This window comes from Maylandia zebra, linkage group LG18 (assembly GCF_041146795.1).
Source record: "Maylandia zebra isolate NMK-2024a linkage group LG18, Mzebra_GT3a, whole genome shotgun sequence".
Classification (NCBI taxonomy): Eukaryota; Metazoa; Chordata; class Actinopteri; order Cichliformes; family Cichlidae; genus Maylandia; species Maylandia zebra.
The window spans coordinates 9,474,410-9,496,950 of NC_135184.1; the positions used below are offsets into that span (position 1 = coordinate 9,474,410).

The following is a 22,541-nucleotide window of genomic DNA, read 5'->3' on the forward strand; positions in this document are numbered from 1 at the left end:
TCAAATAGTATTTGGAAATACGACTTTTGCTTTTAAGAGCATTATTAAGTCATTGAAAGAGTAGTTCAAAAATGAAGATTCACAGGGCTTTTACTTTGAAATCCAAAATAAGATGGCCTTGATGGTGACAGGGCACAATTAGGGTACAAGGCTGTGTCATATAGATCTAACATTAGAGTTTGTAAAAAAAAAAAAAAAAAAAGCCTAAATTATATGTTATTATGTTCTTAACATATCTGTTAATTCACTCGAAGTTGGCTTTTATTTTGAAATCCGGTTTCCACATCCATTCCCGTAATACTTTGAATACACAGGGAACGTAAAACAAACTGGAGGCTGGCTTGACTGCAAGTCTCGAATTGGAGGCTGGCTTGACACCAGTAATCCAGACCTGCGCAGCTCGCTGAGTGAAAACAACCGACAGTATCAACAAGCAGAGGACACAAAGTCCTTCTGAGGAGCGGGACTTTTATATTTATATCCGTTAACCTCTGACAACAAACGGGACAAGTTCACCTAAGGGAGACAGCAGTTCCCTGTAATTGTACGTTAATGGTACGGTGGCCGTTACACGTCTCGCCCTTTATGGTGAACGCCTTTATAAAAATAGCGTTGATACAGTAAATATGTAACCTGTCTGTTACAGGAGCGGTACGGTAACCTTGATTTGGACCTGGAGTGTGACGGAGGAGCTGTCTCTGTGAGTACAACTTTAGTTTGTTGACGTTTGTTTTGTTTCTTCCTGAAGTCAGCTCGGTAAGCATGTTCAACACTTTACTGACCTTTACCACAAACTGCGACCACAAACAGACGCATAAGTGTGCGGAGAGTTCACGTTGGCTCTTCATCGCAAAGTAACACCTGCGAGGTTACTTTAAGGGTTTATTTTTAAGGGACTGTAACTTACTCGGGTTGATCGAAGGCGAAAATAACCCTCCGGGTCCCTCGTTAACTCTGCCTTTCACTGTTAAACTTCCATACTTTTAAGGTTTGTCCGTTAGGACAAACTCATAAAACTCATTAAAAATAGTGAGTAATGGTAAAAGAAAATCTGCTTAGGTTGCTCAAAGCTCATGATTTTTTTTTAATTCAAAAGTTTTCTCACTTTTTTACATGAGAGATTGTTAAGCACACCAACACCAAGACGCAGTAGTCTGCTATCAGTCTGCAACTGAACAGGGTCAAGTTGGCAATTGCATACAATCTGTTTCTGATAATTTAGATATAAACTATTTGTTGAAAATCATATCTTGCTACGTGGACATAAATTTGCATTTAACAGAAATTCACGTGAATTGTCGTATTTGTACACAGCAACCTTTCTGTTCTATGGGAATATGACCATAATACAACCAGTTGTCTGTCAGCCAAAATGAGCCCTCTTGTTCGTAGTATCCACAGAGTACTATTTTAATATATTTAATAAAATATTGATGTTTGGTCTCCCTGCGTCAATACCATATCTCCATGCAAGATATCGTGATACTGTTCTAAATCAATTCTTTGCCCTGATCCTGCAATTATGAGACGTTGGTTTAAATGTCCTCTAACATTACCCCAGTGAGTATGTACCATTCACTAAACTAGTGATGTTTAACTGAAAGAATAGCAGTCCAAATCTATGGTGACTATCACAAAAGGTGGCACTTGTATGATACATGATCCTGCGTCATGCCCAATAAAGCGAGTTTCTTACAACAGCTGACCTTGGAATAATATCCTCCCTCTGGAATAAATAACTGCCTGAATGTGTCACCAAGACGGCATGACTTGCCCAGAAGGACCTTGCCCCAACTAATCTACAAAGAGCACATTCACAATAATGAACAAACATGTTTTTTCTTTTTTCCTGTGACGCAGAAGAATATTTCCAGGCCTGCTGTTTTCTTCAGCCAGAACATTCGAGTAGATCCACTGGGCTCATATCCAGCACTATATTTGTTTTCGGACTCTAGCGTTTTATTGTGTAAAATAATGCCCATTTTCCTTATCGGACTTTTTCAAAACTCCAAGTTGGGGCAGTGACTGTGCATGTTCCCACGATTGGTTGAGATATAGTTGTAGTACATTCACATTCTAGTCTTTAATATACTAGCACATGTGTGTCCATAATATTTGATATAGATACATACAAATTACTTAATAAAGATTTTAAGTTAAAATAAATTAAACTTATAACAAAAACTGTTAGTAATTATTCATTCTTTTGTTTATTATTACTTTTTTCTTTCAAAATCAAAGCCTTCTTTATAGTATATTTGATTTTTGACGCTTTTATGGTTTTATGTGCTACTAGTGTAATGCACAACTTGGACAGTAGGAAGTTCTGTACTAAACAAAGTAGTTCAAAACACGGAAAATGAATAACTTTTCTCTGACATGTCACCTGTAATATACTGGAATAAATATTAAACAATCTGATTATGTCTGAGCTGCTCGGCAAATTTACCATGAGGCCCAAAGGAAGACTTTGCTTCACTTAAGTGGTCGGAAGCCAGAAGCATTGTGGTCCACTTTTAACTTGTACGTACACATGCTGTAAATACAAAAATCACTCATGATGTTTTCCAAGTCCAGACATGAAATCAGCTTCAATTCCAGATTTTAAATTCAAACATGAGATTGGAGTGAGATCTTTAAAATGTGTAAGTGCATTAGTAACAATTGCATTAGTTAAAATCTTTTCAGTTTTGAGTCCTGAGAGCAGAGCTGTAATCAGCGAGGCATTTTTTTAACTGCAGATTTACATCTTTTAATGGCAATGTTTCTTTGAGATGGATTTCAGTAAATGAATGTCTCTCTTTTTAATTTTCAATCAGCAAAAAGCCTCATTATTCAGTGGGATATTCAAAAAATCCTCCAAGTCTAAAGAACTGCTTCCATCTGCACAGGTAATGTTGCGGCTTTAATTATCCTTATTATGCTTTTTTGTTTATTTTATTAATTTTGTTGTCTTTTCAAAAGCTTGGATCGAGGACTGACTTCCAACAGATTGCAGCAATTAGCTGTAACTAATTTTAATTAATTAACTTGAAACAGTCAAATTTATGTATTTGTAATCAAATTTAAAGCAACTTTTTTTTTTTTTATAATTTACATACTTGTATCTCCAATTAATGATATATTTGTGGTTGTAATTATGCTGGAATGCTTAAAGGAATGCCTAAAATCTGCCAAAGAGGATCAGACATGACATTATACTACAAATGCAAATCCTGTCAAGTCAAAACCTTATGTTATGAATGTCCCAAACAAGTAATGAAAATTATCCCACAGGAATTTTCTCTAAACCAAAAGTAGTTCTTAAGTTTGTATACAGATGAAAAAAAAAAAGATTAAGCCCTAACAGTAAGTTTGGATAATCAGTACCACATGCATTGATAAAAGTAATATTTTCCTGTTTGTTTCCTCTTTTGCTTCAGGTTTTGTTTTGTTTTGTTGGTCATGTTTTTAAATATTTATAAGATAACAGGGAATAACAGTTTTCTGCCTTTGTGGCTTTAATTTCCTTAGTTTCCTATAACCAAAAACACCTTTTTTTTGTTTTTGCAGGCTGCCTTGACATTACAAAATCCTGAACTGTCTGCCAGCAATGACAGTTTAACCAGCAAGTCAAAGGTAAATTTGCTCTCTTTCTGTGATATACATATTTTTTAATTCAAATTTTGCTTGTATTTTAACATAAGCATAGAAATGATGATGTGCAGAATTTATAGCAATTGCTAGTTTTCAATCCTGTCCCTATTTAACTATCTGCAGATCTTATATATGTATAAACTATAACTACAAAACTCCACTAAATGCTTGTAACTGGGGAAAATCTTCAAAGCTACAATGCAACAGAGTAAAAAAAAATACATTATTTAAAAATAATTGCAATGTGGTTCATTAAAATAGCTGCTGCTATGATTTGCTTTTAGCCAATCATTAAGCTGGACTGTTAAATATTTAATGCCTATAAATGATTTGGTTTTAGTTGGACTTCACAGAGAAAAACAAAATTCATGTAATCGCTGTGGATTTCCTACCTAGTGTTATGTTTTGAAATTCTTTTCTGTACATTTCTCTTCAGGATAAATCAGGTGAGCTGGGTGGATTACGGAAACTATCTCCCAAACCAAGACATGTGCGGAGGCCTTCGCAGGTTAAACACAATTTTTATTACATGTCCTCCACTCACTCATGCAGGAAATGCTACTAATGACTAACTGGCTAAACTGTGTATTATTATGTTATTTGTTATTTACTGTGCATTCTTGTGTGCTTCAGGATCTAAAGGCCATCTCAGCCAGTAATGACAATCTGTCTGAGGACACCAATGCAAAGGTAGGTCTAATCAGCAAACAGCAATTTGAGATTCTCTTTTAAAGTTACCATTTATGTCTTAACAAAACTACATAACATCGACAAGAGGTCCATGCTAACATCAAAAGGCATTAGTCAAAATCTCTACAACATAAGAAATGCAACAAAGAAATACATCTTAATAAAAATGGTAATATTATCATTTAAATAACAGTATAGGGAATGACAATGCCTCCTCCTACTGACTACTTCTCCAGTTAACTAACCGCCTCTGTCGCTTGTTATTAAAAGTGCATTTACCACTTCATAATACAAAAAAGTACCCAAACTGAATGAATGAATTTATTTGATTGAATCTTAATGGTAACTTCAAACACCAAAGGAAAAAAGGGGACCTGATAAATGTCACTTCAAGCACAGATAAATATACTGGGCAAAAGCATGTTTTTCAGAGATTTATGAAATGGTTATCTGTTAAAACCTTTATGTGTGATTTTTCTAGTATCATCCCCTGGAAAATCCAAATGTGCTTTATTAGTGACTTACAATACGTTGGTGATTTTGAGCTACAGTAGCAATGTGCCTAAGTGGACAGGTTTTTGTTGTGTGTGTTTGTACGAGAGGGAAAAACCTGCATCAGCTATCTGGAAAAAGTGCTGGCAAATGTTTGGGGCACTGAACCCTCCCTGTCCATGTGACTGATGCGCCAGTTTAAACAAAGGAACTGCTACTTTATTCATTTAAAACTAAAAAAGGTGTTTTTATACATCTCTTTATGTATCTTTGCACATCTCTTTTTGTTACTTTTAGGAGTCAGGTGGATGACAAGTAGAATTTTAATTTTTTTTTAAAAAAAGGACTCCAAAATGGGTCTGACTCCTCTTAGTTTCACCCGTGTTGAAATACATATTAAGTGGTCAAAAGGTTTTGTTTCTCTTGTTAGGAGGATTTGTCCACAACCGTTAAGATCTTAGGCAGCAACGACAATCTGCCAGTGAACAGCAACACTAAGGTGAGTTTTTTAAAAGCTGCTTCCTCCATCTGCAGCAACTAGTTTTAAAGTTCACTTTCACCCTATAAGCAGCTAGAAATAAAAATAGTGATGGTAAATGGACTGATTCTTATATAGAGCTTTTCTACTCTCCCAGAGTACCACATTCACCCAATCACACAATTCTCACAAGCACTTTCTGTATACATAGTGCTTTCTAAGTACATTCACACTCCGATGGATGCATCAGAGAGGAACTTGGGGTTAGTATCTTGCCCAAGGATACTTGACATGCAAACTGGAGGAGCTAGGGATCGAACCACCAACCTTCCGATCAGTAGATGACCTACTCCACCTCCTGAGCTACAGCCACCCCAAAGCTCACAGCACCTGGTATTCCCAGGCGGTCTCCCATTCAAGTACTAACCAAGCCCAACCCTGCTTAGCTTCCGAGATCAGACGAGATCGGGCGTGCTCAGGGTGGTATGGCCGTAAGCCATACCACGCTGTGATCCTTCCGAGTGATTCTTGTTAAGGTAGCGCACAGCGTCAAATCCTTGCCAAACACCAATTTTAATGTGATTTGATTTTTTTCTTTAGGAGACAGGTGGGATGTTTAGCAGTATGTTTAAAAAATCCCCACACCCTCAGGTAAGAGATTAATAACAATGTTACAGTCCATTTTCTGGACTATTATGAGTATTGTAGTTGATGTTTTTTCTGACCTTCAGGAGGATTCTGCTGCACCAGATGATCTCTCTGGCAGCAATGACAAGAACCACCCAAAGGTAAGTTGTTTTTTTCCCCTGTTTGAAAAAACCAAAACCAAACAAAAGTCAGCTATCAAAAGTAAATAAGGTAACACAAGTGTCACTAATTGTCACTAAAGTCATGTTTAAGACTATATATAGTCGACCCCCAAATGCTCTTTTTTTATGCCAGACACAAAGTATGGCATAAAAAAAAAAGATTGATCGCTTTTGTTTTATTTTCAAAAGTGATTTGGTGATTTGTTGCAGGGCTCAAATGTAAGGACATTGCTTGTATGACTTTAACAATGAATCTTTTTGATACTGGGTTGTTTTGGAGTTAACACTGCTGTTTTTGTCTGACTGACTTTTTTGTTTGATTACCCTTTTGTTAAGGATGATTTGTCTGTCGATGATGAACTCCTTGCTGGTAATGACAGTGCCGTGGAGAAGTCTTCAAAAGTAAGTGATAAGGTTACTGTTACAATATACAGGAAATACGATCAGTTTCTAACCTTAACTGCTCTGAATTCTGTCAGGGTGGCGTTGCAAAGGTCTTGAGGAGTCCCTTCACCTCCTCCTCTCAGGTTATTTCCTTTTTCAGTAATATCACGTCATATCACGTCCTCTACCTGCCTGTGCGATGCACATGTGATTATGCTTTCTGGTTTGTGATATACGGTACATACTTTGTATGTTACCAGGATAAGGAAAAGACTGACCACTCAGGAGACTCACAGGAGAACAGTTCTGCCACAGGGAAGCCCAAAACCAAGGAGGTTGGTTGTTTCACCAAGCTGAATTTCAGCTCTCTTTAAAGGAGATTTTGCCTCACAGTGATTGATGATATTGATGACCCGTGCTTAATCAGAGGATGCACGAATATAACAGTGTTTTAATTTTTTTGAAGAAAGAAAAACAACAGTTTGGCTTGATGATTTACTCTAAATGGTAGCTGTTTTTGTTTTACCTCATAATGGTTTCAGTCAAATGATGAAGAGCACGCTCTGCAGTGATAAACAAGTGAGAGGTCGCTTAAAATATATGAGGGACGGAGAGAGCGAATGCCTCAAAAGCATTTTAAAAATGATTATTGAAGACATCCAAGGACACTTAACAATAGAATAAAACGCATAATAGAGATGACAAAATGAAGAACAATAAAAACAAAAGAACAAGATCAAATTAACAAACAGTGGGTTCACAGTGAACAGATGGGTTTTGAGTTGAGATTTAAACTGGGAGAGAGAACCAATGTTTCTTACATCTGAGGGTAGAGAGTTCCACAGCTTGGGAGCAGAGCAGCCAAAAGTTCTGCTTCCCATGGTGCTGACGTGGAAAGAAGCCACAGCAAATTGGATAGCAGAAGAAGATCGAAGTGAGCGGGGTATTGTGACATTAACTCAATCAAAATTGGCATCATCCACAGGAGAAAAGCTCCAACAACGATGACGAGAAGAAAGTGGACCATGGAGATAACCAGCCCACTCAAAAACAGGTTTGTGTTAATGTTTGGGTCTTCTTCTAAACCCAACTTTTGACTGAATGAACAGGAAGCAGGATCTTCTTCTTCTTCTTCATTTAAAATTCTGTTTTACCTCATATTCAGAATAAACTGGCTGGGGGAATGACAAAGCTGAATCCATTTCGATATGCAAACAAAGTAAGGATGCTCTTGATTATCCCTTGGGGGAAAAAAATCTGAGGATTGTACAGCCACATTCATCCGTTGATTTCTGTCTGTTCTGTACAGAATGAAAAGGAGGCAGGCTCAATAGAAGAAGATTTAACTGTCAGCAACAAGAAGTCATCAGGCCATAAGCAGGTACGGCTATAGATATTTTTCCCTGTTTAAAGTACATTTGTTTGACATTTCTCAGTTTATTTAATTCAAGTTACGTTTGACAGACACTGAGGGGAAGTCTTATTTAGTAGGAAGCTTGCTGCTTCCTGTTCATTCAGTTAAAAGTTGGGTTTAGTTTCACCACCATTGAAAGTCTTTAAGATGCATCCCTGAGGCCATTTACTACATGTCTTTCCCCTGCCCTCTCTCTACTTATTCCCTGTCTTCTCTCCACTGTCCTGTCTCAACAAAGGCTTAAAAGTCCCCCTCAAAAAATCATTTTAAAAAAGGACTAAGACAAAACAAAACCAGGAATGCCACCCCGCTGTGGCCATAAGGCTTCCACAGAATTTAAATCTGGAGATCTACAGTGGCTTGCAAAAGTATTCGTATTTGAACTTTCCCACATTTTGTCACATTACAGCCACAAACATGAATCAATTTTATTGGAATTCCACGTGAAAGACCAACACAAAGTGGTGTACACGTGAGAAGTGGAACGAAAATCATACATGATTACAAACATTTTATACAAATAAAAAACTGCAAAGTGGGGTGTGTGGAATTATTCAGCCCCCTTTGGTCTGAGTGCAGTCAGTTGCCCATAGACATGCTTCATGAGTGCTAATGACTAAATAGAGTGCACCTGTGTGTAATCTAATGTCAGTACAAATACAGCTGCTATGTGTCGGCCTCAGAGGTTGTCCAAGAGAATATTGGGAGCAACAACACCATGAAGTCCAAAGAACACACCAGACAGGTCAGAGATAAAGTTATTGAGAAATTTAAAGCAGGCTTAGGCTACAAAAAGATTTCCCAAGCCTTGAACATCCCACGGAGCACTGTTCAAGTGAACATTCAGAAATGGAAGGAGTATGGCACAACTGTAAACCTACCAAGACAAGGCCGTCCACCTAAACTCACAGGCCGAACAAGGAGAGCGCTGATCAGAAATGCAGCCAAGAGGCCCATGGTGACTCTGGACGAGCTGCAGAGATCTACAGCTCAGGTGGGGGAATCTGTCCATAGGACAACTATTAGTGGTGTGCTGCACAAAGTTGGCCTTTATGGAAGAGTGGCAAGAAGAAAGCCATTGTTAACAGAAAACCATAAGAAGTCCCGTTTGCAGTTTGCCACAAGCCATGTGGGGGACACAGCAAACGTGAAGAAGGTGCTCTGGTCAGATGAGACCAAAATGGAACTTTTTGGCCAAAATGCAAAACGCTATGTGTGGCAGAAAACTAACACTGCACATCACTCTGAACACACCAACCCCACTGTCAAATATGGTGGTGGCAGCATCATGCTCTGGGGCTGCTTCTCTTCAGCAGGGAAGCTGGTCAGAGTTGATGGGAAGATGGATGGAGCCAAATACAGGGCAATCTTGGAAGAAAACCTCTTGGAGTCTGCAAAAGACTTGAGACTGGGGCAGAGGTTCATGTTTGTGGCTGTAATGTGACAAAATGTGGGAAAGTTCAAGGGGGCCGAATACTTTTGCAAGCCACTGTAAATATAGACTCGGACACCACACGAATAAAAGCTTTATTAACTTTAAGCTTCAATATTCTCCTGATGTTTTCTCCCTCCCAGAATGCCGTGGTTGGAGCCATGTCCAAACTGATATCTTTCCGCCAAAAAGTAACTACACTGCTAAATATGTTTGCTGTTGGTCAAGGTGTTACTGAGGCACTTGTAATCGTGGCTGTTTTTTGGTGATGGTGGTGATTGTTCATTTTTTAGCAGTAACGATGTTTTGCACACATTAGGGATGGTGGCAGTGGTGTAGATGGTACTATTTATCCCACAGATTTTGCAGACTACATAAAGTGCTGGTGTGGGGTGTATTTTTTCCGTTTGGTTCCCTAATTTCATGAAAGTGCCACCTCATTTTTATATTCACAAGCCCAATATTTATTTTCCTTTTGTTCAGAAAGACACAGAAGATGCAGAAACACTCAAGGAGAATGAAAAAGAAGTGGGAGAAAAATCAAAACCAGTAAGTCTATTTAATGCGTCACTGTGAGTCTTCAAATTACCCACCCACATACATGCAGTCAAAAATACTCACACTTCTTATTCCATACCTTTCACCACTTCCTCCTTCTCCTCTCTGCATGACTTCCTCTTATCAAACCTCCCTGTCGTCATGCGCTAGTGCCTTCAGTTACACTGCGTTTGTTTTTGGGTTTGTGTGTGTATGTGCGCCCTTGTGAGGTCAAAAGTAACATGAACCAGTACGAAAGAAGGGAAAGGAGTGCAGCTATCTTGGTCCCATCCAGACCAACTCAGGAGGTTCACATGCAGTCACATGACAAAGTAAAACCAAGAAGTGAGGATAACAACGTATGGTTTGCATTTCTCAGGTTTTGCTTTAATTGCCCAGAGTTTTATTATATTTGAGGGAAGCTGTTAGAATACAGATTAGATCATTTGAGTGGCTTTAAAAGAATCAAAATGTTTAAAATGCACTGCTTTGTATAAATAGAAAGCCAGTACTTGGCATTAACTGACTGTTTCACATTCAGTTTCAGCTTTGGAACAAGTATTTTATTTTTGTCCTGTACAGGAAGGCAAAGACATGACCTCCAGAGAGAAGAAAGAAAAACCTGCTAAGCCTCCTGCAGTTCCTGCCCGACCATCAGAAGAGGTGAGCTCCCTGAGTTTAGGGAATAGTTTGTCTGTGATGATGTGTATTAAAGCACTACTTTAAACCCTTATCGTTTAGAAAACTGTTGTGGTTTAATTTCAGGAGCTGAACAGAATAATTGGACACAGTCGACAAGAACAGAACAACCAACAGGTATTAACATTTTCATACAGTACAACGATTAGACTCTAAAAAAGGGTTTAATGTTATTTTAGACAAGTATTGATTATCAACTGATTATCAGAAGTTGACTATGACGGCTGGTTCTTTCTGACCGCCGCTACAAAAAAATATGAAAAACTTAGATGAAATTAGTCAGAAATGTCTTTATTCTTCTCTCCTGGATAAGCGGAAGAAAATGGATGGATGGATGGACGGACGTCTTTATTCTTGTGAAGAATTGAAGTTTCTCCTTACATTTCATTTTAGCCTGTGAGCAAACCTGTGGGATCAGATATAACTGATCAAATGTTTGCCTAACCTGATTCATAATATCATTATCTGCTACTTCAGTACGTTCCTGCACAATACAAAAAAACCATTGCAATTAACTGATTAGTTTAATTTGCGGCAGAGACCATCAGGTAAAGAAGGTGTAAAAGGAGATGAATCTGCTGTAGCCAAAGATGGCGATGATGAGAAGAACCCTCCGAAGGGCAAAATGTTACGTTTGTCTTGTCATCATTGTGGGTCAGACTAGACCCTCTGCATATGCCAGTTTTTTGGGTTTTCAAAATAATACATATCTATATAGATGGACCGATCTCAATAGAATGACTTCCGTGAGCCTGTGGTTGTTGTTGTTTTTTGTTTTTATACTGTGTGGTATAAAAGAGCCGATGAAAACAAACCTGAATTATTTGTGGTGGCTAATCCTAACTTTTCAAGTTCTTGCTTCCTTCTTATCGGGTGTTTCATGTCTTCATGTTTTAACCCCTTCACTACCTTGTCGTATGCTCATACTAATACTGTTTCATTGCCTGCTCATGTTATACCAGATGTGTCATGTCAATCATTTATCAAATTTAATAAAAGCAACTTAATTACTTTTTCACCTTTCCACCTAAAACAAAGTCGCCTGTGGCAGAATTTACAACAGTAGCAATATTGAAACATTTGAAAATACATAAAATGAGTAAGAAAAACAACAGCATGCGCAGACGCGTTGCTATGACAACAAGCAGGCAAACAAGAACTGTGTCCCAATTCCTAGGCCGCATCCTTCGAAGGACCCGACATTTGTGGTCTACGTGGGCTGGAGTAGAGTAATATTAAAACAAAGTAGCTGCTGCCATTGTTGGAAACTGGAATTGGCTGGGCCGCGCTATGAATTCTGGGATAGGTTGGGCCACGAAGGATACTACAGACCCATCCTTCAAATCCGGGGAAATGAAGGACACAGCCGCATTTGGAGCAGCCTTTGAATTGGGACAGCCTTCATTACGTCGCTGTAACATAAATGGCCTTCAGTTGCAGCCTCTGATGGATGCGGCCTAGTAATTGAGACACAGCTAAGGCGCTACTGGGTTGTAATGGAAAACCAGTCAGAGTCGAACCCAGTAGGTACTAATGGAAAAGGGGCTATAGTGTTGGGACAAAAAACCCTGGAGGCACCTCTCAGCCCCTCCTTTATTTTAAGCCTTGGTGGGGGGGACCTCTAAAAAGATGCACTTTAAGTTTCCAACTCAGGAGTCATGACTTTATTCAGATATTATACTTTATTTGCATATATCCAAACTGCTTGATAGTTTGGATAGATTATTTTTTTATAGGATAAAATGATTTGACCTTTTTATTTGTGTTTTCTTTTTAGACTAAAGACAAGAAAACAAAGAAACACATGGCACATATCTATTTTTATATCTATACTCATCAGTGGAGAAATAGAAAGGTCTGGGGTTGTGACTAACAAAAACCAGGACGTGTTGATTATTATTTCATGCTCATGTTGACCTTTTTATTGTTTTGTTTTTCTTATTTACTTCAGGCTGCATCGGATGATGTGGGGCTGAATGCAGATGAGGAATCTGCATCCAAGGAGGAAAAGAATAAAGAAGAGGTTAAGGAAAAAATGGAGGTCGTTAAGCTACATTCCTTCTGTTCATGAACAACTTTTTTTTAAGTTGGCACAAACATTTATTCATTTTACTGCAGGAGTATTTCAGTGTTTGACCTTTACAATAATTCTGAGATCTTTTTATGTTTTTATTTTATTTTTTTCTTTTAGACCAACGTCAAGAAAAAAAAGAGGCACAACCCGTTCATGCCTGATGTAAAGGTAACATTCAAACATGCAACATGTACAAACCGTTCTCTTCCATTTTGGTTTACACAACACAACCGAAGCTTTCCCCGACATTCTCATAAAAATAATCAGTCAGTTTTTGTTGGATTTTCTTTTTTTGGGGGGGCGGGGTCATCACGAGAATGGCTCTGTACCTTTTGTGGAGCTGACACTGAGCTGGAGAAACCAAAATTTGAGCAGACAGATCCAACCTGACATCATGCTACATGCCACTTTTACGAAACGCGTATCCACCCATTTATTCTGTGCTAATTATCATTAGAGAAGTCTAATGATCAGAATGGCAATCCTCCTGGCACTTAACAGCGAATACTATATTGCTCTGTGTTGAGGGACGCAATCTTTGGGGTGGATCACTTTTTGGCGCAGCATGTTTTGGTGTTTAACCCTGTCATGCATGAAGTATGACAACCTCAATCAGGATTTTTTTCTTAAGTATTTTTATTCCTCTTTAGGCATGAGAAAAGATTTTCAAACTTCATTTTTTTTAAACATGTACTTTTCAAAGAGTTTTTTACGTGTCCACTTAGGTGGACGATAGGAATAGTAATTAGTTAGATTACTCGTTACTGAAAAAAGTAACGCCATTACTTGTAACGCCGTTATTCCCATCACTGGTCCTGTCACATTAACACCTTGGTTAAGAAAGCCCGCCAGCGTCTCTTCTTCCTCACAAGACTTAGAGACTTCCATCTGCCACTGAGGGTGCTTAAAACCTATTAATCCTGCACCATTGAGAGCGTCCTGACGGGAAACATCTGCACCTGGTTTAGGAACAGCACCAAGCAGGACAGACGAGATCTGCAATGAATGGTGCATTCGGCCAAACGCATCATTCGATCAGAGCTTCCTGACCTGCTGTCCATCTACACCAAGCCGTGCAAGACCAAAGCCAGGAAGATTTTGATGGACCTCTCCCATCCCAACAATGGACTCTGCTCACTGTTGAGTTCTGGGAAGCGCTTCCGCTCCTTTAAGGCCAAAACAGAGAGAATGAGCAGGAGCTTCTTCTCCCAGGCTATTCGGGTACCGAACCAGGTGTAGGACTGAACTCTTTCACACACATCTCATCTCCACACGCACTCTGGTTTTTCCTTTTGCACACTTCTTACAATTTATAATTTCCTTTTATTTTATGACACCAAGTTTGTGCTCCAGTGGTTGCTGTGATTGCAGCCATTCCCCAACTCTCTGTGAATGATACTCATGGCCATTGCTCAATGGTCTTTGATCAATGATCAATGGTCTTTGATTGGTGGTTGTTGATCAATGGTCATGACAATTTGCATATTAATGATCAAGGAACTGTCCTCACAGCCCATTGTTCATTCAGTGGGCTAGTTGCAGTCATTGTGCAAATGTACTGTTTATAAGGTTGGGGAAACCTGCAGTCAGTTGAGACTGAAGAAGTCACTTGGATGAGTAACGAAACGTTTCTCCCACTGAAAGAGCTACCTTTTGAGATTTACTTAAATAGATAATTGAGCATGCATCAAGATGGCTGAAAATATGCTTGACTTTGTGCCAGGGACTGACTGTTCTCAGCTCTCCCAAAGATCTAAATGGCTGTAACAACAGACCTGAAACCATATACTGCCAAGAATTCCACAGGTTCCCGAGACGAACCCAGCCATAAACTTTCTCCAGGTCTACAAAGCACATATAGACTCTAAGTCAAACTCCCACAATCCCTCTAGAAGTTGTCCGATAGTAAAGATCTGGTCTACTGTTCCATGTCCAGGACAGAATAAGCATTCCTCCTCCTAAATCCAAGGTTTGGCAGTTAGCCTGTGTAGCATTCTGACATCAACTGTCCTATGGTGGATGAACAGTGTGATACCCCAATAAATAGACCATACCCTCCAAACCCCTTTTTGAAAACCACAACAGCACTGTGACACAAAATTAAAGAAGCATGTCAACCAAGACAGCCCTACATTGTCCAGAGCAGGGGTCTCCAACTCCAGTCCTGGAGAGCTACTGTCCTGCAGCTTTTAGATGCATCCTTGTTCCAATAAACCTGAATCAAATGAATGGCTTGTTACCAGGCTATTGCCAAACTTGATGGCATGCTGAAGAGGTAATGCGACCATTTTCAACCGTGTTGGAGTAGGGATACATCTGAAAGCTGCAGGACAATAGCTGGGCTACTCCAGTAGGATTGGAGTTGGAGATGCCTGGTCCAGAGCCTGTATCTGGTGGCCGATCAGGGAGCTTTTCAACTACCCCAGTGACCTCTGCTATTAACAAATGGTGAAGCTTCCCCCAAGCTTTCAATCTTGCATGAGCTTTGAATGGCATAAAAATTACCCAAAGACCGAAATAGAACAGTGTAACTTGGCTCTAACTACGATGTCTCCAAAATTGCTTCTCCCTTAAAATCTTGAGCACTGAACTCTGTTTGAGCTCATAAAGAATTTTGATTAAGGTGGTAAAAAGACCTTCTGATATACTGTTACACAAACAGAATTTGTTTATTTATTTATTTTAGAAATGAATAAACAAACTAGCTCCAAATTTCTCTGTGGTTCTTAAGCAAAGCAGTATTTCTGTGTTGTTTTGGCAGGTAAGCTTACATAAATGAATTACATGGCCTGCCTTTTTGAGCAATTCACTGACCCAGTCTTAAACCTGAATACCAAAGAAAGTGAAAAGGAAGAAATTGTATGTTTTTTCCTTCTTCAGCTATTTTTTTTCCTTGAAGAAAAATTACTTATTTAAATTATTTATTTATTTTATGTCTAAGATCATAAAACATTCAGATAAGTTCTGTGTTGGTATTACAAACGATTGAACTGTGTGTCTGTGTTTGTTTATTTCAGGCCAAAGTGATACAGAGACGTGCACAAGAAACAGCCCAAGCAGAGGTAGACAATATAATCAAAATAATATATCAAGAAACTTTCTTTCTTTTCTTTCCTTCTCCCTCTCACCCCTCGCACATCAAACTTTAAAACCAAAAGTAACTTTTTAACCTCTTTTGTTTTTTTATCTCAGTCTCACTGTATTTGCCCACATTTTGCTGGTTTAACCACTGTTGTTCAGGACTTACAAATTACCATTACAAAAAGCCTGTTTTTGTCACCTAATGCCTCCTTCCACTCTGAAAACAAAGACTTACAGTCTTTGCAGAACTTGTCTCTAGAGTGTTTGCTCACCTTCCAACAGACTCAGTTGTGGTCTACATGTTTTTCCCCTTTCCAGTGCTGACATGAAACCCACACACAACAGCCGCACAGTGTTTGTGCATGTCTATGCCATGGATGATGAGACGAGATTATGCTACAATATGCCCAGACGTCTTTCTCTGCTTCCTTTTTCCCCTGTTGAGTCCTTTAACTTCTGCAAAAACAGCAGAAATAAGTCACTATTCCCAGAATCCCTTTCACCAAAACTTCCTCCTCTTTAGATGCGCAACAGCCATGTAAAAAATGAAACTGACCAAATGTGTTGCATGATAATGTCATTCATGCTCAAGTACTGTGTATTTTTTTTTTTTCAGTTTCACTGCAGACACAATCTTTTGTTGAAGTAATTATGATTAAAATGGTGGTTTTGATATGTAATTTTATTATTTACTATTTCTTTCATCTCAGAGTGAAGGTGCGAACAGGTCTGTGTTTGACCAGCTAGAGGACTACCGTATTGGCACTGCCTCAGCTGAACATAGTAATGTAGGTTTTTGACATTTTAATGCAGTCTTCAGTCATTATTTGGAAAGCAAAAATAACAAACATGGAACCTAATGATGTCTTTCAGGATGTGGATCTTATGGAATGGTGGGAAACTGTGGAGCGTAAGTTGAAAATGAAATGGGGTTTTTTTTTTTTGGTTTTTTTTTAAGTAATTCTTATCCCTCAGCATTAGAAACTAACTTCACTCATGTTCTTGTGGTGAAATGGAACCAAATTCTTTCAGCCAGATGTTAAAATCAGGTAGAAGGCCTTTTTTTTTTTTTTTTTTTTTTTAAGAGTTGATGCTGTTATCGCAGCAGATTAATATCATGCATGAGTGTAATAGTTTTGCATTTACATACTTTTGGGCTGCTAAGATGCACAAAACGATGATAAATCATTCTTTTGTCATTTTTTTTTTCAGAATGGAAAGACCCACCTCAACATAAAGACATGACAGAAAAAGAAGAGGCCAAGTAAGCTTTAATATGCTTTAATATAGGTGTTTATGTTTCATTAAATGCTGTTTTTGGTCTTTCAGGGGTCCGTTCTGCTATACTTATTTTTACAATATAATATAATAAATGCATCAATTTAGGGAGGCAGCACATTAAAATGTCTTTGCTGTGTCTCTTAAGAAGATGGTAGCATTTTATGTTGATTTCCTTATTAACCATTAAATCGAGGCTGCTAATTCCTTGTCGCCTGCTATCTTTGCCAGAAGGTTTAGTCTGCTCTGATGGCTAAGATTCAAGAATTGAATATAAAATATTGCTTTGGTATCTTCCTTTGTTGCCATATTGTTATCATATTGTGATGTGAATAAAATGTAAAAGGTTATTCTGGAGCTGCTCAAATATTGCTATGCCCACCGTTGGACAACACAAAATTTATAATATATCTGCATCATAAACATCCACCATGGAGAACTGAAGAAGCTCATACCCCGAAACAACAACACTTAACTTTTCTCCTGAGGAAGGATAATCAATAATCAATTCCAATGAAAACAGTGGTGTGAATAATCTTTAAAAAAAGGTTTGTTTTGTCATGCTTTGAGAAACAAGATATTCTGCTTTCCTCAAAATCACTAGTTAAATAAATATCAAATATATATTTTGGTTAATTAACACTTATTCTGTTGGTGTAAATGAGACAAAATGGCCTTTTTGATGGAGTTACTTATAAAATGTATAATAGGACTCAAATTTCTTTTCTCAGGGCCTTTGCTTTGACCGCTGAGAAGCTGCAGAAGGGCATCAGAGTCTTCAACAAACTGTTCACGGACCGGGCAGAGAGCCTCTGGCAGCATGTCATCGACCTCAACGGCATCGCTGATGGGCTCGACAAGTTCAGCAAGAACACAAAGATCGCTCAAATCACAGGCGGCTCCACCAGCGCCGTTGGGGGCGTCGCCACTGTTGCTGGCCTCGCCCTGGCTCCCTTCACCATGGGAACTTCCTTGATTGTGACTGCAGTGGGACTGGGCATTGCTGCGGCAGGCGGTCTGACATCAGCAGGTGCTGGCATCTCCAACCAGGTCAACAACACCATGGACCGTAAGAAGGTGGAGAAGATCGTGCAGGACTACCAGGAGAAGATGGAAGACATCAACAAGTGCCTGACATTCATCAAACAGGGTATTGAGAACCTGCGCAGGTTCGATCTGATCAAGATGAAGAATAGCGCATACAATCAGGACTTTCCTTCACTTACTAGCAAATTCTATGAAGATGGCGCCATGGCAGGAAAGGCGATCCTCGTCAATGCCAATGAGATCATGCGTTTTGTCCAGTTTGCCCATGTAGCAGGTAGCACCGCAGCCAGAGCAGTCCAGATTGCTAGTATGGCAACCGGTGTGCTTACTGGACTCTTTGTAGTTATGGATATCTACTTTGTGTCCAAAGACTCAAAAGAACTCAAGAAAGGGGCAAAATCAGAGTTTGCTGCCAAAATCAGGGAGGTGGCGCAACAGCTGCACGATGGTCTGGTGGAGCTGAACTCAATACATCAAGAGCTGCAGTTCAACTCACCAGAAAAAGACTCTGAGAAGACCACCAAAGATCTGGACAGTGAAAAAAAAGAGAAAGACAACAAAGAAAAGAAGGAGAAGGATGGAAAAGATTTGAACAGTGAAAAGAAGGACAATGACAGCTCAGACGAAGATGAAATCGACCGCATTAAAAAAGCCATCAAAAAGGACCTTGAGAACAGAGAATATGTTTGACACATAACTAGGAAGTTCTTTCAGCTTTGCTTCCTAGTTAAGGGTTAAAGGAAAACTCAGTCCGATTCCCAAAAGACAAGCAAATGTTTTGTATTTTACTATCTATGAGGTGGTTGGTGCCAGATTTTTTTTTAAGTAAAATTGCAATCAGGCGTATTTTAATTGTCCAAAAGGAGCCCTTAAAGGTTAAAATATTAAGTTAAATATCTAAACCTGAAATAAAGGATCCGACTTCTTTAAAGATGCATTTGCCTTGATGATATTGGTGTGTTTCAGATAACATCAAGAATGGCTGATTAGTTTTGTATATTTTAATGAAAAGAGCAAATTTAAAAAAAGGTAACTGGATTTTGTACTGCTGCAGCAGCTGTTTGGAAACCCTAGTTTGGACTTTGCTTAAGTTTATAGCTTGTTTCCATCTAGTGGGTCATTCCATAAAAAATGGCTGCCCCATTTACCTTCAGGAATGACTTAGCTGCTCGCAGTGTTTTAAAACAGTCGAACCTCTGTAGAGCTAGAAGCTACTGAGCGTGTACACAGGGACTTACAATCTATAACATGACTTCCAAAGAGAACAATTTTAGAGGTTGTGGTGTTATGTTAACTGCCTTTTGCAAATGTGTTGCAGTTACCGTATTTTTCGGACTATAAGGCGCACTTAAAATCCTTTAATTTTCTCAAAAATGCGCCTTATAATCTGGTGCGCCTTATGTATGAATTCTGGTTGATCTTACTGATCTCGAACCGAATTTATGTGGTACACGACGCTCAAAAATGTGTCAAGAAATGTTTTGGTACGACTTTGCTAAGCTACAAAGCCCCACCGCTTGATGGATTGTCGGAGCATTATGGCTACCGTAGTCAGGAGCCTCGCGGAGTGATACGTACTGTGCTTCAACATAATATTGCCGTATTGTGTGTGTGTATAAGGATTTCAAACTCAAGGCTACCAGTCACGCAGTACAACATGGGAATAGAGCATCTGCAAGAGAATTCAACATTAATGAATCAATAGTAGGGAAGTGGAGGAAGCAAGAAGAATGAGTTGAGTAAAGTTTGACTTATCTGACTGTTTTGTTTGCTTAATGCGCCTTATAATCCGCTCTGCCTTATGGTCCAAAAAATACGGTATACATATATTAAGAAATGCATTTCCTTCAGTTGGTATTATGGAGTTTAGCACTGATGGAATACTTTTATTTTAATTTTCTATTTAGCTTTTTGTTGTTGTTGTATTTTGTTTTCCTTCCCAGTATACATAATTGGTAAATAATATATTTCAAATCATGTTTTCATGCAAAACTATATTAACATTAACATAGTTTAGATAGTTAATTAGCAGGTAATTTTATTTGGTTGTCAGTAAACTTCAAGGTTTTAACCAAGCTAAGTTTGAACTTATTAACAGTTGTCCACTTAAACAGTATCAGAAAAGGACTAATCTGAATTAAACTAATTGGTTTGTAGTCATGTTTCCTCTCAGATGATTTCATTTTGTCCAGGAGTAAAACAAACATGAGGGTAAAAACCAAAGTCTGAGTTGCTTTTTCCTGAGAAGATTCGTTTTTATTATCTTTATTATTTCAGGGTTGAGGGTTAATTAGCTGTCTGCACTGGAAGCTCTGATGGTAAAAGCTCTGTGGGCTGTTTTATAACCGTTAAATAAATGTATATTTTCTGTGCTGGGTGAAGTTGATCGTTTAGTGATGCCTTCTTTGTGCAATATTCTGTTCAATATATGTCCATCCATCCATTTGCTTCCGCTTATCCTTTCTAGGGTCGTGGGGGCGCTGGAGCCTATCCCAGCTGTCTTGGGCGAGAGGCAGGGTACACTCTGGACAGGTCGCCAGTCTGTCAACAATGGCAATGATTATTCTGTTACCTTCAAATAAATTGTTACTTGATGTTTATGCTTTTTGTAATTAATCACAGATTTGTCATGGCTGCAACACACACACACACACACACACACACACACACACACACACACACACACACACACACACACACACAGAGAGAGAGAGAGCAGATAAATCCATCCCTTAGGTCCTGTGTCAAGTCTTTACTGGATTTTTTTAAAAACTAATTATTGACTTTTAATTACTTCCAAAACATATTTTCTGGTGGCTGTTTTAAATCTAGAAAGTTACCTTTAATTGAATTAAATGATCTAAAAGGACAAAGGCTGCAGCCAATGAATTTCCACTGTTTATTGTTATTATTGTCTCTCTTAATGTATCAGTGTTTGTTTTTCCACGAACAATGATTTTTACTATTTTCTAATTTGCATCTCGTTTAGGATTTCAAATACTTACATGACTTCAGTGACGTCATATGAAACTGACCAAGGCTCCCACAGAGGTAGGTAACCCTCTAACTGAACACGCCCCTTTCCAGGTGACTTTACATCACTGAAACCAGAAAGGAGACAAAGAAATTGCATCATCTACAACAGGGAAAACCAGGTGAAATACAGGAACAGTTACTTCATAAATATTTACTGACTGCAAGAACTCCCCAGATTGAATAACGTTTTATTTTCCTGTGAGGATTTAAAGCACAGAAGCTGCTTAGGGCGTGTTTTGGTTTGTCCATCCATTCTCTTCCGCTTATCCTTGTCAGGGTCACGGGAGGGATGGAGCCTATCCCAGCTACCATCGGGTGAGAGCCAGGGTACACCCTGGACAGGTCACCAGTCTATTGTATGGATGTATGTATGAATGTATGTATGGATGGATGGATGGATGGATGGATGGCCTGGCTGGCTCCAGCAGATCCCGGGAATAACATCGGAGATCTCTGTCCAGAAGAGCGCAGTCCTGGGAACAGCTAAGATACTGCGCAGGACCCTCAAGCTCCCAGGCCTCTGGTAGAGGACCCGAGCTTGAAGGATAAAACCGCCCGCAGGGGCGTGCTGGGTGTTTTATATATATATAAATTTTTCTCAATCAGCGAACAATCTTATCTTTGGGTGGTGTCGAAATACTTGGGCTTACTGAATGAGACAGGCAGATAGCATGCATGAGCACATACTCAGCACAAGCTGAGGCTAGATCCACCGCACCAGGCAAGACCCAAGGTGCAGGCTGTGTAAAGATGTCTGTCAGACTATCCAGCACATAACAGCAGGGTGCAAGATGCCCGCAGGCAGGACATAGATGGAACGCCATAACCAGGTACAGAATACAGAAAAATGTGTGCGGAGTATGACCTGAAAGTCCCGAGGTCAAAATGGGAGATGCCCGAGCAAGATCCTGTGGGACTTCCAGATATAGACGGACAAAATGGTGATGGCTAACCAACTGCACATAGTAAGTGGTGGACAAGCAGGGGAAGACTGCAGTAGTGATAGACCTAGCGATACTGAATGACAGCAGCAACAGGAAGAAGGAACACGAAAAGCTTGAGAAATACCAAGGGCTCAGAGAAGAGCTCAAGAAGATGTGGCGGGTGAAGGTAACAGTGGTCCCAGTGGTAATCAGAGCACTAGGTGGTGACTCTCAAGCTAGGTGGAGTGGCTCCAGCAGATCCCGGGAACAACATCTGAGATCTCTGTCCAGAATAGCGCAGTCTTAGGAACAGCTAACATACTGCACAGGACCCTCAAACTCACAGGCCTCTGGTAGGGGACCTGAGCTTGAAGGATAAAGACTGCCCGCAGGGGTGAGCGGGGAATTTTTATATTTAATTTATATATCAAATACAATATATATGTAACACATACACACACACACACACATATATATATATATATATATATATATATATATATATATATATATATATATATATATATAGCT

At 39.1% G+C, this 22,541-nt stretch overlaps 1 protein-coding gene and 1 non-coding gene across 5 annotated transcripts; one reads left to right on the forward strand and one right to left on the reverse strand.

Moving 5' to 3' along the window:
• Positions 1 to 216: 216 nt before the first annotated feature.
• Positions 217 to 20,651, forward strand: apol1 (apolipoprotein L, 1). Of its 4 annotated transcripts, none has more exons than XM_004555209.5 (26): positions 217 to 555; positions 647 to 700; positions 2,820 to 2,891; positions 3,553 to 3,618; positions 4,073 to 4,144; positions 4,270 to 4,326; positions 5,249 to 5,317; positions 5,897 to 5,947; positions 6,028 to 6,084; positions 6,442 to 6,507; positions 6,585 to 6,632; positions 6,750 to 6,824; positions 7,475 to 7,543; positions 7,655 to 7,708; positions 7,799 to 7,870; positions 9,479 to 9,526; positions 9,819 to 9,884; positions 10,455 to 10,535; positions 10,638 to 10,688; positions 12,523 to 12,612; positions 12,763 to 12,813; positions 15,663 to 15,707; positions 16,437 to 16,514; positions 16,600 to 16,636; positions 16,939 to 16,990; positions 17,736 to 20,651. In XM_004555209.5, exons 1-26 carry the CDS (start codon positions 553 to 555, stop codon positions 18,739 to 18,741), a joined length of 2,490 nt encoding a protein of 829 aa, XP_004555266.1. In that variant the 5' UTR covers positions 217 to 552; the 3' UTR covers positions 18,742 to 20,651. The 4 variants fall into 4 exon arrangements, with proteins under 4 accessions (XP_004555266.1, XP_076732635.1, XP_012775698.1 ...); XM_076876521.1 differs by having other exon boundaries at positions 528 to 544; XM_076876520.1 differs by lacking the exon at positions 2,820 to 2,891.
• Positions 5,675 to 5,793, reverse strand: LOC111501585 (5S ribosomal RNA). The gene has a single exon (XR_002721568.1). It is a non-coding gene; the product is annotated as a 5S ribosomal RNA (ribosomal RNA).
• Positions 20,652 to 22,541: the final 1,890 nt, after the last annotated feature.

Coding starts and splice junctions, on each gene's coding strand:
- apol1 (XM_004555209.5), top strand. Junction 5,318..5,896: donor CAGTGAACAGCAACACTAAG/GTGAGTTTTTTA, acceptor TTTTTTCTTTAG/GAGACAGGTGGGATGTTTAG. Junction 16,991..17,735: donor ACAGAAAAAGAAGAGGCCAA/GTAAGCTTTAAT, acceptor TTCTTTTCTCAG/GGCCTTTGCTTTGACCGCTG.